Source organism: Myiozetetes cayanensis, unplaced genomic scaffold (genome assembly GCF_022539395.1).
Source record: "Myiozetetes cayanensis isolate MyiCay16 unplaced genomic scaffold, myiCay2020 scf2-11, whole genome shotgun sequence".
NCBI classification, from domain to species: Eukaryota; Metazoa; Chordata; class Aves; order Passeriformes; family Tyrannidae; genus Myiozetetes; species Myiozetetes cayanensis.
Genome location: NW_026087411.1, coordinates 22,584,604 through 22,601,662, shown reverse-complemented (window position 1 = coordinate 22,601,662; position 17,059 = coordinate 22,584,604). Strand labels below are relative to the sequence as shown.

At 37.8% G+C, this 17,059-nt stretch overlaps 1 protein-coding gene across 4 annotated transcripts in view; it reads right to left on the bottom strand.

Annotated features, from left to right (window-relative positions):
• KCNH1 (potassium voltage-gated channel subfamily H member 1) overlaps positions 1–17,059 on the bottom strand; it is a 220,261-nt gene that overhangs the window by 88,157 nt on the left and 115,045 nt on the right. For all 4 annotated transcript variants that reach the window (XR_007628818.1, XR_007628819.1, XM_050314366.1 and 1 more), the window contains one exon: positions 12,926–13,122. Coding sequence is in view for 2 of the 4 variants with exons in the window: in XM_050314366.1 (XP_050170323.1) it covers positions 12,926–13,122 (197 nt within the window). In the remaining 2 variants the exon portion in view is untranslated. The remainder of the gene's footprint in view (positions 1–12,925; positions 13,123–17,059) is intronic.

The window sequence follows — 17,059 nt, the reverse complement described above, 5'->3', positions numbered from 1 at the left end:
TCCACGGAGAGATACCAGATGCTCCACTCCTCTCCTGCCTCTTTCTTTGTTTAACTTGCTTATCTACTGAGAGGCTCTCTTGGCACATGCAGCATTCAACAGGGGAAGAGGGACAAGCCTGTGTTCCAAGTACCATTTTTCTAGTCTCTCTTGACAACATTGTCCTTGCTTTCGCTCACTCAGTTGCTTCCTTTAGCACACTTTCATGTACTATTAAATACTTTTAGGGTGTCTTATGTTTCAAAGCAGCACAAAATTAGAGTCTGTTTTTCCACTTCCCAAGGCGTAATTCAACATACTACACTACATGCTGCAGACCTTCAAAGGTCTACACAGAAAATCTTGGTTCCATTCTTCATTGTCACTGAGAGCCACAATATAGCAAATCATTTAATCCTCTACAGTTCAGTTTCCCTTCACATAAGGATAATAAATTATTCAATATCTTATTAAGAAAAAAAAAAGAAATATAGCTTGATATGAGATCTTTGGATGAAGTACTCCATTTATATACCTTAAAGTGTTCAGTAAGGAAATTCCAACATGTAATAAAATTACAATATTATTAAAGGTAGTCTGGGAGGGGCCCTATAATTCTACAAAGTGTGCCTTTCTGAACAGCTCTCTGAAGAGAATGATGGGGCTTGGAAAATCTTACTGACTGGAAAATGTGGTGAAACAAGCAATATGCAATATTTAGTGATAGATTTTCAGAGAGCATAAGAAACACCTCTTCAGTATTCTTGAAGTTACGCCTTCACATCACTAAGAAATATGCTAGATATAAAAATAACATAGCAATTACAAATCTAGACAAACTTTCATAAATTTTGGAAATATATTACAAACCAGAAGCCACAAATTCTCCAAACTCCTTTCTTGGCTGCATCTTCATTACAGGATGGTTTGGGTATGAATGATGAAGGTCATTTACAAACTGTTTTGATTGTCAAACACAAATGACCGTTTTCAAGGTTGCTGACAAAGACCATCATAATGCTTTTATGTTAAAGGATATAACTGATCCCAAATGACATCCCAGATAAAAGCTTTTCATTATTACTTTTTCCATTCACTCCAATGAATTTGTCATTGGACTAAATGTGAATCTCCTCTTTCGGAAAGGGTACAAGACAATCACAGAAAGCATGGAAGCCACTCAAACTTTTACCGCTACAAGACTTGCTATCTGAGCAATTTGAAAAATGCAGACAAGGAAAATCAAAGGCTAATGTTTCTAGACTATACCAAATTTCTAATAGCAAAGCCAATATCCATTTCTTAGAGTTAACACATTTTATTCCTCTGCTATTGCTTTGTATCTTAACGTGAGCAAAGATCACAACATCCTCATATTTCCGCTCTAGCCTAAACCATCTGATCAAGTATGGGATGGAAGTCAACAGCAATTTTGCTTTCATTAATCAAGATAAAAAATGGCCATAAATAACATCTTTCCAGTTACTGTGAAGTAACAGCAAAACCTTTAAAAACAACAAATCATACCCTCATCCCCCCCCCCCCCCCCGGTAAAGGAAGACTGCAACATGCCTCACTTCTGCAGCAGTACAAAGAATGCTGGAGTTTATGTGACATTGAAATTTTGTACAAAAAACAGGTATCAACCTGGAAGGTGGGAAACACACATGTATCTATTCTGGTCAACCTGGGTATACAGTTGGCTCTTTTTAAAGAGTAACATCTTAAGAGTTTGTGGGTATTTTGTTTGGGGTTTGGGTTTGCTTTTTTGGTTGGGTTTTTTTTTTAAGAATCAAGGTAAAAAAAAGGTTTCAAAAGGAGAACATAATTCTGTATTTTCACATAAACATAATGCTTACAAAGTACATCATCCAATGAGTTACAAAATTATTGTGACAGAAATTTTCTTGGATTCTCTCATGTCAGCTGTGTAAATGAATCATGAAAAAAATTTGTTGTGTGGTATATTTTTTACAGAGCATAGGGGAGAAATGACCAACTATGAAGTATATCAGAATGGTGAAAGCACATCCTCTGGAGTTTTAAGATGGAGGCATAGTACCTTTAGATGAAATGCAAGGCAAAGCCAGGTTGGGAAATGCTGGGGAACTGGTGTAGATGTGGTTGGCCAAAGCCATGAAGACTTGGAACAATGCACGTATGGAGTGTTTTCTTTCTGTATTTGGAAAAGACCCCAGAAGATGGTGACAAAAATAAGAAACACATAAGCATATGGTAATAAAAGCACATAGTATTCAAGTGCAAATACTACTTTAATTGAGTGTTGGGTTTTCATGTTGAAAATGCTGTACTAATTAAAAATGGATTTAGCAGACTTAGCTCCTGATAAAAATCTGGTGAAAACATTATGCAGTCTCACAGCTGCATAGAGAGACAATGGATTTGGACCTGTGGTTACTGAAGATGTCCAGCTGCATAGCTGTTTGTGGACAGTGTGATTCCCAGTCCAAGTCCTGTATGGACAGCATTTTGGGACACTGAGTATACTCAGAGCAGCCTACCACTGTATGTTCCTTCTTTGATTGAGGGAGATATTACTGAACACAGTGTGTGTATATATATATATATGTCCTTATACACCCATATACATATTTATATATACATAAACACACACAAGATGCTGAAGTTCACACCCCATCTTGTAATGTGATAGGCAAAAGAGAAAATGAATGGGAACCAAAACTAAAGCAATTGCAAGAGGGAGAATTTTAATATTGACAGTGTCTTCAAGTGGAGCTGAGTGCAAGTCCCCTCTGCAGTCTGCTAATTTAGAAAAATTACTGTAAAAACACTTACTACATTCATTTGCATAGGGATTTAATATTCTACATCAGTGTCAGGTAAAACATTTCTGTTCGAAAATCTGAATCCAAACAGGTGTTTGACATAACAGTGCACTTCCTTTTGGGGAATCGTTCACTGCAAGTATAATACCAAATTAAGAGGGATTGATTTGTGATCCTACTCTCAATATATTTCTCAAAGTAAGCCCTAATACGAAGCCACAATCCAACACAATGCCCTCCTTAACACTTTAGCTGAGGCAACAGTCGGTAGCTACAATTAGAGCGGGCAATTGGCAAGTTGCCCTAACAAGTTTTGTTTGCAATTGGTTCATTCCCACGATGGTAAAGCGTACTGGATTTCAAGCTCAAAAACTTCCACAGGGCCACACCTAGTAGTTACTCCACTTCACATCCAGCAATCAAACACTTCAATGTCACTCTGGAACGGGCAGTAGCCTGTAAAGCAGGTTGACATTAAACACCGTATTACCTGGGTGGTCTAGTGGTAAAGGCGCCGCGCTATCACCGCGGAGACCCGGGTTCGATTCCCGGTCAGGGCCACTCCCGGGCAGGTGGGGCTCGTCAGCCCTTAAAGGCAACCCACCTACGTCCTAAGGACCTCGCTGCCACCGTCCAAGCTCGCTTGGCCCCGGCAGATGAACCTTAGGATTAAAGGGTGGGCTCAGTTCCGCGCACACTGTGTCTCACCTAAAAAATCCAATGCGCAGGCTGGAAGGTGGAAAGACCTTCCCCAGATCTTCGCTCGCGAAGACTGGCCATTATTATTATTATTACCTGGGTGACTCTCTTGCAGCAGGCTTGGGACTAAGGAATGTGGTACGCTCCTGGCTATATTCTCCCAGCAAGATCCTTGTTGACAGGCAACTAAAAGGCTGATTCTCAAGGATGGATACAGGAAAAACATCAGTTGTCTGCACACATAAGTTAGTTTTACATAAACACTGTGGGCACCTCCCAGTGTTCAAAGATCAAGATGGGAAACTGCTCTGTTTCAAACAAAATCTTAACAACATTTGTTGCATTTAAGGTGAGATACTTGTTTTATGCCCATCATGGTGCATAGCAAATAGAGTCTTCAGAGGAACTGTGGAGACCTGTCTCAGGTATGCAAAGAGGGAAAGGACTTCCTTTGTCTCACTGTCCAAGGGCTCATAGTTACAGGAAAGGTCAAAAAATTCAAGCCAGAAAACTGAGGACCTGTAGTAGGGTTTGGCCTGGAGCCAGGATGACAGTCTCTACACAACATTAGCAGTAGTCTCCATAATATTTTCTTTTTTTTTTTTTCTTTTTTTTTTTTTTTTTAATAGGGGGCAGTTATTTCAGCATTCATTGGAGAGCCAAAGAAAGGATCAATCAGATCACTTAGATTATAAAGTCTGACTCAAGGACGTAGGTTTGCCACTGTAACTCAGCTTTTATATTGCACAGCCATCTACATTCCCTTGAATGGACTGAGTATTTGGATCTGCAATCCTATGACTTCAGCTTTTAGTGACCACAGAGAAGACCAGAAGGTCAAAGCTGTTATGCCAGGAAATCATACCCTTTTAATATGTTTGTCCTGGACCCAGACCACAGAGATCATTTTTAGAGTTGAAAAAAAAATGATATAGGAGGTTATTAAGTCACTGTTCTGTCTTTTGCTTGGTCAGTAGTGCTCCACAGTGTATGAAGCACCAGGTTATATCAGAAGACACAAACACCAGGCCACAGAGGTTACCAAGGCATTGACATAATTAGTGCAGTTATAATAAATTATAGAACATGGCACATACATGCAAAAAAAGCCTGGGTAACAGCATGCATATATTAGAAAGAGAGCGTTACACTGGAATTAATTGAGAGTTTCAGCAATAGGCCAGTCATGGCACATATATATATATATATATATACATATATATATATAAACACACACACACATACACAGAGAGGGATGGCAGGCAACAATAAAAAAACATAGTTTATTTTCTTACTTAGAAACACAAAGGGATTTTCAGACTCTAGCCACTCAGTCATGGTAAGCAGTAGAACACTAACTTCAAGCTTTGGAGAAAGGGTAGGAATTCTTTGAATTCCCGTGGAACACCCCCTCTTCACAAGTTTGGTGCAAAACTGGACTAAGGCACCTCAGTTGACTTAACTGTGAACAGGTGGTAGTACACTACGCACATACTGAAAATAAGACTAATACACTACACATATTGCACTTCCATTTTTCTAAATCAACAAAATAGTAAGAAAAACATGAGTCGTTCCGACTGTAAAAATACTAGCGAGAATGTCACCGTTTTCACAATGAAAATTAGATTCCCAGACTGTGTAAGAGCAGTTGTCTTTTGGATTATCATCTTCTGTCCCTGGTGGTGGGCCAACATTTAGAATTTCCTCAGTTCCTAGGAAATTCATTTTCTATTTTAAAAAGGCTTGGGGAAGCTATTCTGGGGAATCCTCATTCAATCTGAGTAACCTTTCTCTGTATTAAAATTATTTCTATGCTTTTTAGTCTACGTGGGTGGAGGAGGGTAAAATCAAAGTAATGCATTTTCTTCTGTTGAGATAAACAAGCTGGTGGAGGCGGTTGTGCATGTAAAAATGAGACAAAACCCTTTTTTAATGTTAATTTTCTATTACTCATCTGCAAATAGCTTCACAAAAGCCATATGTGTCTTTGTTGTAATTATTAAAATAGTATGAAAACACATTTTATTCTAATTCATCATCAACCTTGTTAACTGTATTTTTTCATCTGCTTGGAATAGTTTTCCCATATATGGAAAGACTTCATGAACAGTCAACAAATTTTAAAAAGGTCAGACTCTTTTTCTTTTATATTTAAGGCTGTGTATTCTATAGGTCATTGAGGGGAAAAACCCTTTCAAAAACAATTCAAGTGGGTCAAGTCAAATGTGATAAAACAGACAAAGTATCAATTCTGTTTCTGGATTAATGAAGGAAGTGCTTAACCTCAATTTCTGGTTGACCAGAACTTATTCCATTTACCACATTTTTTTTCCAAGTACTGACATATAATTGGAATGTTTTCCATATTTAGAAAACACACTGGGAAACAGTTAAAACTCTGTTTTTTTAAATTCACTCTGTACAAATTTAATTTCTAATTCAGTGATCAGAATGATAGCTAAGTGTTTAGCGACCAGTGTGGGAAAACCTACAATATATAAATCTACAATAGCACAGAACAGGAAATAATCTCTTAATGAAGATGCCTCAAGGCAGTTATGGTTTTAGTATCAGCTTCATAAAAGAATAATATTCTTCCATATAAAGGTGAATTGCAATTCAAAATTCACCTTCACCAGCTCTTCCATCAATTTATTGTATTGACAATTATTAATACCTACTGATGACTAAGTTACTTTTAATAGGACTTACTAGTGAATGGCCTATCAGAATTTCAACAACTTAATATTCCTGTGGGGAAATACACATCTTGTTTTGTATGGTATACTAAGTTACCTCTCTGTAACAATTGTATAGACATTACACTAGAACACCTAAAAGCACGAAAAATTACTCATTATTCATAGTAGGAGAAGGCATCTTAAACACATGATGAATTCATTAAATCAGTTTAGAAGGGATTAGTCATTTAAGAGTAATTTAAAGAAGCATTTTGCTACTTACCCACATAGTTTAATCTAAGTTACAGATAAAATTTACATGAAAACGTATCGTGCGGAATAAAAGCAACAGAACGGTTTTGTTGTCTGTTTTGGGTATATGTGGCAATGATTTGATACCAGAGGTGGTTTCTGTGAGAAGGGACCAGAAGCTGTCCCCATGTTGAACAGAGCAAGTTCTAGTTGGCTCCAAGACGGACCCACCGCAGGCCAGAGTTGAGCCAATCAGTGATGTTAGCAGCACCTCTGTGATAACGTGTTTAAGAAAGAGGAGAAATCACTGCACTTCAGCAGCTGAGAGAGAGAAGTGAGAATATGAGAAAGAAACAACTCTGCAGACACCAAAGACAGAGATTTTCCTGCAACCCATGGTAAAGACTCTAGTGATGAAGGCTGTTCCCCTAGAGCTCATGGAAGCCCATGGTGGAGCACATATCCACCTGCAGGTCATGGAGAGGAGCCCATGAAGGAGCAGGTCTTCTGGCCATGATCTGTGGTTTCCGGGGCAACCCATGCTGGAGCAGGTTGTTTCTGAAGGACTTCCCCCCGTGGAAGGCACGCCTGCTGGAGCAGTTCTTGGAGAACTGCTGCCTGTGGGAAGGACCCACGAAGGGGAAGTTTGTGAAGAACTGTCTCCCAGAAGAGGGACTTCACACTGGTGCAGGGGAAGAGTGTGAAGAGCAAGGAATGGCAGAGACTGAGCATCATGAACTGACCAGAACACCCATTCCCCAAATTCCCCTGCACTGTTCAGGGGAAAGAGACTGAAGAGTTGGGAGTGAATTTGTGCCTGGGAAGAAGAAAAAGAAAGGATGGAGAGAAGGTGTTTTTTAGATTTTTTTTTCTTGTTTGTCACTATCCAACTCTGATTAATTGGTAATAAATTAAATTCATTTCCCCAAGTAAGTTTGTTTTGCCCACCATGGCAACTGATAAGTGATCTTGTCCTTATTTTGACTCATGAGCTTCTCATCTTATTTTTCTTTCCCTGTCCTTTGAGAAGGCTTGGTGGGCACCTGGCAGCCAGCCAAGGTCAATCCACCACAGTGTCTTGAAACCTCTTAGTTAATTATGTCTTCCACTGCACATATACATCCCCACTAGGTAAACTATTTGTAGCCAGATCTTCCTCTGTATAAGCACAGGAATGTACAAGGCTCAAGACCATATACATTAAATAGAACCGAAATAAGTTCAGAATTGGAAAGTTTTGGAAAATAAACTTTAAGATGAATCCTCTGAAAGGTAATGAAGTTACTTCGGGGTGAACACAATCACATATTTCACTGTAGAAACAGGAGCGTTAAATGCTTGCAGTTTGTCAGATCCTCTCCAAGTCTGGGTATTAAGGCTTTACCTGGAGGGGTCCAACAAACTGCAGGGGAGGAGAGGGAAGAAATCCAAGAGCAGATCCTCCTAAGAGCATGGGTTTTCAAATCATTGACAGAGATATCACTAAAATTATCTGCAGAAGATGTGCAAACCTAACAAGATGCAACATGCCCCAGAGCACTTTCAGTACAGAGTGTAAAGCCTATTTGCCTAAAAATCTGTGAGCTAGCTAAACAGTTTTCATTAGATATAGATAAAAGTTAAGATGTTCAAGGCCAGAGAAAAGATGCAAAAATGCGATATGGAATTTACTAATGATGAAACAGAATAAAATACCTTTTGTTGAGGCTGACACAGAGAAACAGTGAATGCAAGAACATTCAACTACTTGAACTGCTTTTAAAAAAGCAGCATGGAAAAGAACAGAATACTTAAATGTTTATCTGCATTTGGACATTTTTTTTTTGAAAATAAAAACTTTGCCTCCTGGACAGCTAATATAGCATAATTCCCAAGTCATCAGCCCTTCTAGACATCTCACTCATGTCCAAGGTTCTCAGTTTTCAGTGCTGCAAGAAGCATGTCAGTCAAGCATCAACCCCATCTTCCCACAGAACTTGTGGGATTATTTTTGGGAGTACAAACACAGGAGAGATAAGTAAGCTGTCATTTAGACCATTATGAAATCTATCATCAAATGGGACAATATTCTAAAATTAAAACCTTTCTCTTCTCAGTGTAAGAAAGCTTTGTTAAAACCTTCCAGCACATCAGAAAGATTCTGGGATAACATTTTGAACTTCTTTCATGAAAAAGAATTGGAAAACTTGCCATGTGGAAAGGCCATGGACTACTCTCTGAAAACATTCTGCTGCCAAAACCCCCTGGGATTTAAAATCAGGTCTTGAAGCACTCCTAGCTGAAATGTATGATTTGAGAGAGGTCCTTTCTCTAGTTAGAGCTTACACTACAAAAAGAAGAAAGATTAATCTAATGTTGAAGAGGAAAGCAAAATTACATTTTAAAATCGCTTTTCAAAAGAGATGATGGGGTCCTGTCCACTGGCACAGTTGGAATACCATAGAATAAACACACCACTACACGTACAAAAGCAAGTAATCTTACATAGGCAAGGAGCGAGTCTATTCTGTTCCAATCACTTTTCTCTCAAGAAATATGTTTTGACTGAGAGCTTTGGCTCTAAATCACTAAATCATGTTTGATTTGTAAAAATGCAGAACATTCTTTGCAATTTCTTTCAGTCTTACAAAATCTCAGTAACATACCTGCATCCTATTGCATTCCTTCTTTTATTTCAGGACACTAATTTCAGCTTCTGGAAAAGCTACTTGTGCTTTCTATCATGATACTCCAAAGTACTCAGAATTAGTAATTTAATCTCTATCCAGTCTAAAATGGCCTACTAGAGAAATCTCAGCTTAATAAATTATGTATAAGAATTCTCTCTTTTCTGTAGTGTGTGCGATCACGTGAGCTATAACATCATTTTCAGCTGCAGAAGAATGAACTGAGAAAATACACTGTGATACAACCCAGTGTAAGTTAATATTGGTCACAAAGCTCATACACATGGAAAGAAGCAACTGCAAAACCAGAACACTTACAAGCGCTGCCAAAGGCCTTTCACATTCCTGAAAAAGGAATGTGAAACTTGCACCTCCTCACAAGCAAAAGACAATGACAAGAAGCTATCATGCAATCCAGTCTGGAGACCCAGTTGGAGGGGAAAACCAGATCTCCATCCAGCCTGTGAATCCTGATGCCCTCCAAACCTGCAATATTTCTTTCATGTAACATATTTTCTGTAAGGGTGTTTGTCACTTGACTATCCCACACCCCCCTGATTCTCTCTGAAATTCCAAAAATTGAAAGAAACATTAAGTTAACCTGCTTCAATTTCACCACACTGTTATAGCAGGAAGTGCTCTGAGAAACCCTCTATCTGCTTCCTTTCAGCTGCAAAGCCCTTGAGTCCAACATACAGCCACCTGCAGCCACAGACTGCACTTCCAGTTTCTTAAGATGGTGGAAAGAGATGCAGCAGATGATTCTCCCCCTGCTCCCATATTAAGATGAAAATTTCAATGACTGGCAGCAGAAAAAGTTAACAAAAGGTCTCCCTTCTCTTCCCCTTTAGGAAAAAGAAGAAGTTTTCCAAGTCTGAGCTCCAGTCAGAGATAACTAGATAGCTAATAATTTCAGGAGGGATTTTAGTCACTTGAGGAAACTGATCAGTTTTAGAAAAGAGGATATTTCACTGGTGTTTGTGAAGAAAGTGAGTGAAAGGAAACTTTTCACAGCACAGACAGGGACAGTAATGACATGACAGGGACAGAGCACTGGAAACTTTTCCCTTGGCCACAAAGTCTTTAAACAGGCAGTAACATTTCATAACTGCAGCCCTGTCCTAGGAAGGGTATAAAGGGGATACTGGACAAAAGTTTCCTGCCCCCCCAGCTCAGCTCAAACCACATTCAGGATAAGCAGGAAGAACACCACAAGGAATAGAGGGAAGTTGCTTTTCACCTAAGTCCAGCTCAAGGATTAGATAAGGTCAAGACCAGTTGACCACTTTTAGTACCTTTCAGCACACCTGCATGTCTGCTTATTTCTGTCACAGACATCAGCACATGGATCCAGAACCTAGTAAGTGAGGGGAACATCTGTAAGGTCACCACTGTTCTCTGGCACCGAAGGGCCTGGGACAGGGAGTCCCATCTCCCCCAGGGATCACTACAGAAGACTCAGCAGCCAAGGAATATGCAAACATGGATCAATGTTAAAGCTCACTTAACCTGAGTGAAACTCGGCTACAAAACACCTTGCACTAAGTAGCGAGACTTAGTACCACAGCCAAGAGAAGGCATATGCACCCTGGAGATGGGAACACCTCAGAGGAATAACCCAGTCTAAAAACATATCCATGAGAAGCTTCTGGGGAGAAAAAAAATCCCCAAAGCTGCTTTTCATGTATTTGGAATTTGTATGAATATATTCGGCATGAATATACAGTATCTACGCTTCAACTGGTTGAACACTTTTGAAGCTAGAGATGAAACTGTTTATGGAAATGAAAAGTGTAATTCTGGTATTTATACTCCAAAGAGTATGCAATACATCACAAATGTAACTCACAGAAGGTACCAGTTCATCTGAATTCTACAAAATTCCATTTGCAGAAATAGACCAGGAGAAGTGTTAGAAGCGACAGGTTGGGGAGCTACTTCTATTAAAAAAATCACAGACAGTTAAACCAGAATAAATTCTAACTCTAAAAAATTGCCCTTTAACGTGCGTTACCTCCAATCTCTGAAATATTGTACCTTCCATGCATTTCCAAAAGCATATACTATTCACAATATTTAACATTTGTATTCTGATTGCAATCAGCCTACTTTCAATAAAATAAATAATGTTACAGCTTGTTAACCTAGAACCATCAAACTCTCGCTTCCATTATCAATCAACATCACTTTTCTGCTGACTGCAACTCAATTAAAATCCAATTATTTGAATAACTGGATGGAAATTGCTATCATAAGATGTACCTTTTTATTAGGAACATTTTGTGTAGAAAATTGACAGCACAGGAATTATGACACTGTGGTTAAAAGATGTTTTGTAACCTGGGCTGGGAAAAGATATGCCGATAAATGTGGAGGAACAGAGTGTCACTTCTGGAGTAGGTATTTGATTCTAAAATTGAAACTTTAGGCTCAGAGCAGATCCAAAATTATTAGACTTTGCTAGCATTGCTATGAGCTTTAAAAAAGTTTGTCTTCCTATTCCTCAAAACTTGTTTTTACCTATGTTAAAAAAAAAAAAGAAAAAAGTATTTATGTATTCTTAGAGCATCTTACCACATTACCCACGGAATTAATTACAAAATATGCCAGTCAGCGATACCAATTCTTTAGGTAATCTCAATGTCAATTTTTTTCATTTATTTTATTTCTTATATTAACTGACACCAGGCAAGTAGCTATGTACCTTAACCTTGTCCTGCAAGAACTCAATGTCATTTGAAAAAAAAAGTCCTATGAGGAAACCCTCAAGTATAACTTGCTTCTTAGTTTTCTTTGATATTGCTCTTAGATGGAAAATAGCATCATACTATTTTCATTTCAGTATGTCAACTCCATAAACAAACAAAAAAATTGTTTAAAAATATCTAGTTGCAAAGTCTAATTTTACAAAACAGACTTAAAAGAATTAAATATTTCTATTTTTTCAGGTGTAGTTGTCTAGGACTTATTGGCACCTGGAAGTTAGGAACAAAAAAATCTCCTATCAAACATATTTCTTTAGTTGATCTCAGGTATCCTTATATCATAATATTTTAAAGCAAGTACAGGCTCTCCAGTGTATTTCTTTTCAATGTAATAGTATTGTCTTCTACCTTGCATCATAAAATCATATCATCTGAATTATACCTACTACAGTTTTAATAAATTTCTGCAGAGGTTGTTCACTGAAGATTACACAGAGGATTTAAAAGGAGCTATTAGATTACGATGACTTGCATTTGACAAAATAACTTGACAAAATAACACAGCAAGGAATGAAATGAGCCAAAAAATCAAGGATAAGAAAAAAGAAACATTGCAGATAAGCACAGTAATTCCAAAATGTGATTGATTCTAAAAGAAGCAACTCTGGATAGAATGTCATGTTCATATTACTTTTCCATTGTGATTACTCTTCTTGACTTTTGCTCCATATATTAGATTTTATATCTCTCCTGTCATTTTCTATGTGATTTCAGGCAGCACCCCTAAAATATTTTTAGCTGCTTTACAAACTAAAGTTGCATTAAGTGGTGAACACTGTTTATCACAGGTCCATGACAGTTTGCAAAATGCTGGAATCTGTCTCTTTCCTTGAAATGTACAATACTTTCACATACACACAGTCTACCTCTCTACAAAGCTAGAACAGGAATAAATGCTTATGGTCTTTTGGCTCTACACACCAGCAGTGCTTTTTAGGCAAGCTCTGAAAAATCTTCTTATAAAGAGAGTCTACAAAAAATGCCAGAATTCAAGTAATTCAGTTTTTTTCATGCAGACAATCCTTAAAAGTGAGATCATTTGTAAGATGTATGTTGAAATCAAAGCTACTTACCCTTTTTCTCAAGTTGTAGGTCAAAATGAGATTTCTAGAGAAGGAGTGGGAAAAGGCTGTGTAGAACTCCAGCACTTTCTGCAAAGCATCTCTCTTAATCACATGAAGATCACAGTAAGTCAAAGCCCTTACATTAGCACAGGACTGGGCGAGGGTAGACTCCTTCCAGAACACATCACCAAAAACGTCTCCTTTGCCTAAACAAAAATAACAGCATTTCTTTCAGTAACAGTACTATTTCCACCAAAAATATAAACCAACAAATATCTCATTTATACAATCAAGCTTCGTCTATTCCATGTGGTCAGAAAATAATTCTGCCTGAAAAAAATAACTTTGAAACATTTTGTTAATAACTTTTTCTGCTATCTTTTTGTTAATTACAATAGCCTAGCAAAATTTCATAAGAATAACTCATAATCAAAAAGTTTTTCATGTGACAAGTCCCCTTTAAATATCAATAAATATCAATTCTTTAAAAATTCTTTAAAAATCAAGAAAAGTGATTAATTTTTGGTTCATGTTCTCTTCTTATCCCTTTCAAAGAGATTAATTAAGATGAAATGCTTTTTCCCTTTCTTCTTTTAACTTTCACGCAAAGGATTTGATTCTTACATCTATGTCGTTGAGTTTTCTTAGTCTGGCTAACAATTACCCACTGTTATGTCAATAAAACCATCTTGTATAAGATGTCAGTGCAGTTACAGGCTGCAGTGAAATAGAGTCCAAAACAAGAAGAGTACAAGTTAGTTATCACCATCATAGCAATGGTCAAACATGAATGTTTAGCTGTTACACACTGGAAGAAAGAAAACAGCCACTTCCTTACAACCTTTCCACGTGCATGTCTTTGTGAGCTTGGGGCAGCCAGTGAAATCCCTGCTGTAGAATACTGCAATGAGGGCATTTGGGCCAGCCTGCGCCCTACAGTGCAGGGCAAGTTTACCAAAACACAGCTGAGGAACAGCTCCCCATAGGGATTTTGCTGGTTATAACCCAGATCAGGCTGGGCAAAAAAGGGAGTGTGTATAGAAAGTTACGAGCCCATTTACAAGAGTAATTTTTTTTTTCTTATTTTCCAACATACACTGCTGAGAGAATAAGAATATTATACTGTTCTTGTTTTGAAATGTGTTTTCCTCTTAAACTTCTGCTGTGTTATATAACCATTGCATATTTCCCTTAAATACAAACAACAAGGAAATACATTCACAATACCTATCAAGTTGAGGTAGGAATGGACCAGATGGTACCTTGTCTTATAGGTAATACTTTGCCCACAGCAATTCTTAAAGCCAAAGCATCAAAATAAATATTAGTTTATTGACTTCAACCAGGCCCTTTTAGGTTTCATTCCTTAAATAAATAGTCATGTATAAAAGGCTATATGAAAGTCAAGACAACTATCATGAGTATAGAGCTCAAGAAAACTTGTAAATTAAACCCAGAATTCCCATCTTAGCCCTTGAGCTGTACTTCCACCCTTACCTAATCTTTCCATTAGATGGTAAAAGTTTCTCTTTGAGGAGAAGCTATCAGCTTGATAGTAAGCTAGTGCAATAAGCTGTTGTTCACACTGATGTGTTCCCAGTCTTCCACAGAAGTCCTGTGCAGCCCACCTGCCATGGACCAGTTTAGTCCCTGATCACTTTGGAGGAGCATAGACTCCGTTTTAATTTTAAATGTGTACATACACTGAAACTACCCTTTCCATTAGTGCATTTTTTCCTCAAAAAATAGGCAAAGACACCATAATGATAACTCTTCTTTCACCTCAAGTCTCCTTACATAGGACAACACCAATATCTGGAGACACTACAAAGGTTGCACATCAATAAGCATGGTGGTAGTCCAATAGCCCAGTACAATAAGTGACTTTTCATTTTAATAGCAATGACTTTTCACAGTTTCAATTACTTAAATGTATGTTTTTTAAATAGGAACATCAAAAATGGCTCAAGAAAAATGCTTTGATGCACTTAAAGTAGATCCTCATCTGAAAAGCTTTTAGACAGACAAATACACAATATATTCCAAACTGAAGTGAAACCATTTTTATGCACCATAAAAACTGATATGCTTCACTGGGTAAAAATGGATTGTTTTCCTTTGGAATAAATCTGCTTTTACTCACAATCTTCCAAGCAATTAACCAAACAACTGTTTTAATTAACGCTCTGGAATCTATCAAGCATTGAAATGGGCCATCACTGACGAGCACTAGTTAGAGCTGGGAGTCCAAGCACAAGGGAGAGGAATTCTAGCTTTGTTCTAGGCATATTTCTTAACATTTCTAGACAAGTTTCCCTACCTTAAAATGAAAATAATCATTTTACTGTCCCACAGTAACATGAAGAATAATTAGTACAATGCAAGGACAAACAGCATGGTGCCGCTATGCCTACCTCAGAAGTCAGTTGTCTTGCTCTTTTTAGAATTTAATTCTGCTTTTCACAAAAAGACAAGCAGAATTAAAGTTGTGTCAGAAAGACACAACTGTGTTGTTCACCTGTGGCAGCAATGACACTTTCCCTTTGCTATTTGTAACTCCTCCCTCCCAAAAAACTCTCCCTCCTGCAGTTTTTTGCCACCCCAGGGAGCCACTTCGCATTAGCAGCAAGAACAGCACAGGAAGGAGCTACGTCTGCTGGGTGCCTACTGAGCCAAACCAGAGAAAAGCAACATATGAATCACAAACTAAGTCAGATCACAGAAGCCTCTGTTTGAAAGAAACAAACAAAAAAAACCCCAAAAAGTTGTACCTGATTTCATTAAAATATTTCCTTGAAGTTAACAATCAATGATTTAGTTGAAAATCAATCCTACATTATATTTTGGTTTCCAAAGCAAGGCACACATACAAACACCACACTGCTTTGATTCTGTCAATTGCATTCCCTAAATGATGCATATCAAAAGTATCAATTTTGATTGTCAGATTCTAAAAAAACCCATCTTTGATATTCATAGAAAAATGGGGCACGGGTTGGGCGGGGGAGGGTAAAGAGCAGTAGAAAGTCTTTATAGCGAGAAGGAATTAAAATTCCACCCAGGAGTACCTGCACTGGATTAGAACAATTGGCCTCTTATACATAGTAAGGAACTGCATACCATCTCCTTTTGTCTATATGTTCTCCACATAGTAAGATCAGTCACTCAGGAAAAAGGAACCAAAAAAAAATGGGGGGCAGATTAAGTGGGTGTTTTATCAAAACCATCTGTAATCAGAAAGCAAGAGGGGCAAGGAGATACTTCTAAGTGTGTCAGAAGGAGGTTGGCAAAGTCTAATGGCTGCATTAGGGAACCTGAGCCAAAAGCCTTTTTTTTACATATAACTCCAGGCTTTATATATTTCACCTTACCTCTGAAGAAAGATTAAAAAGCTAGAGAACTGCAGATGGCATTTGTTTGTCAGTACTTTGCATTTCTCATTCCCAGCATGCTGAATTCCAGACGTTTGCCAAGAACATTATCTGTCAATCACACTTAAAGTGGATGATCTAAGCTTTTACCATCAATCATTTATATTCCCTGCTGAATTTGTGGGCTGAGGACCTTTTCCACCATCAGCTCAGCATGTACTTGAAATCCAAATAGTTTTCTGCCTTTTATATTTGCTTGTTTGTTTTAATTATAATGACAAGTCCCAAAACAAAATTCTTAAATAGTGAATAATTATTTTATAAAACTTTCTGTTTTCATGTTTTTTCTTTCCCAATTTCTTTTCACATCAATTTTGCTATTTATGAAGCAAAAAGATGATTTCTCTGGTACCACTGTAAATTCAGCCTGAGTCAGGCATAAGGTCAAGCCACATTCACTCTGTCTCCTGAAAGCATCATCAGTAATGAAGATGTGGTTATTGCTGCTTAGTCAGGTGTTTTGCTGATTTTGTTTGAGAAAAGAACTACATTCTCATATTACAGCTATACTGTCTTGATACCACAAATCTTGGTTTTTTCACTCCTACAAAGCGGAAGCATTGAAGAGCTCTCAGACAGAAGATATTCCACTCCAAAAAAATCTGATTCATGTGTGGAATATGTGCTTGACTGATAACCTACTCAGTCCACTTTTGGGTTCTGGATGTCTGGAAGTTGTGGTGCAGTTTTGGTGTGATAGCAGCTGGGTGAG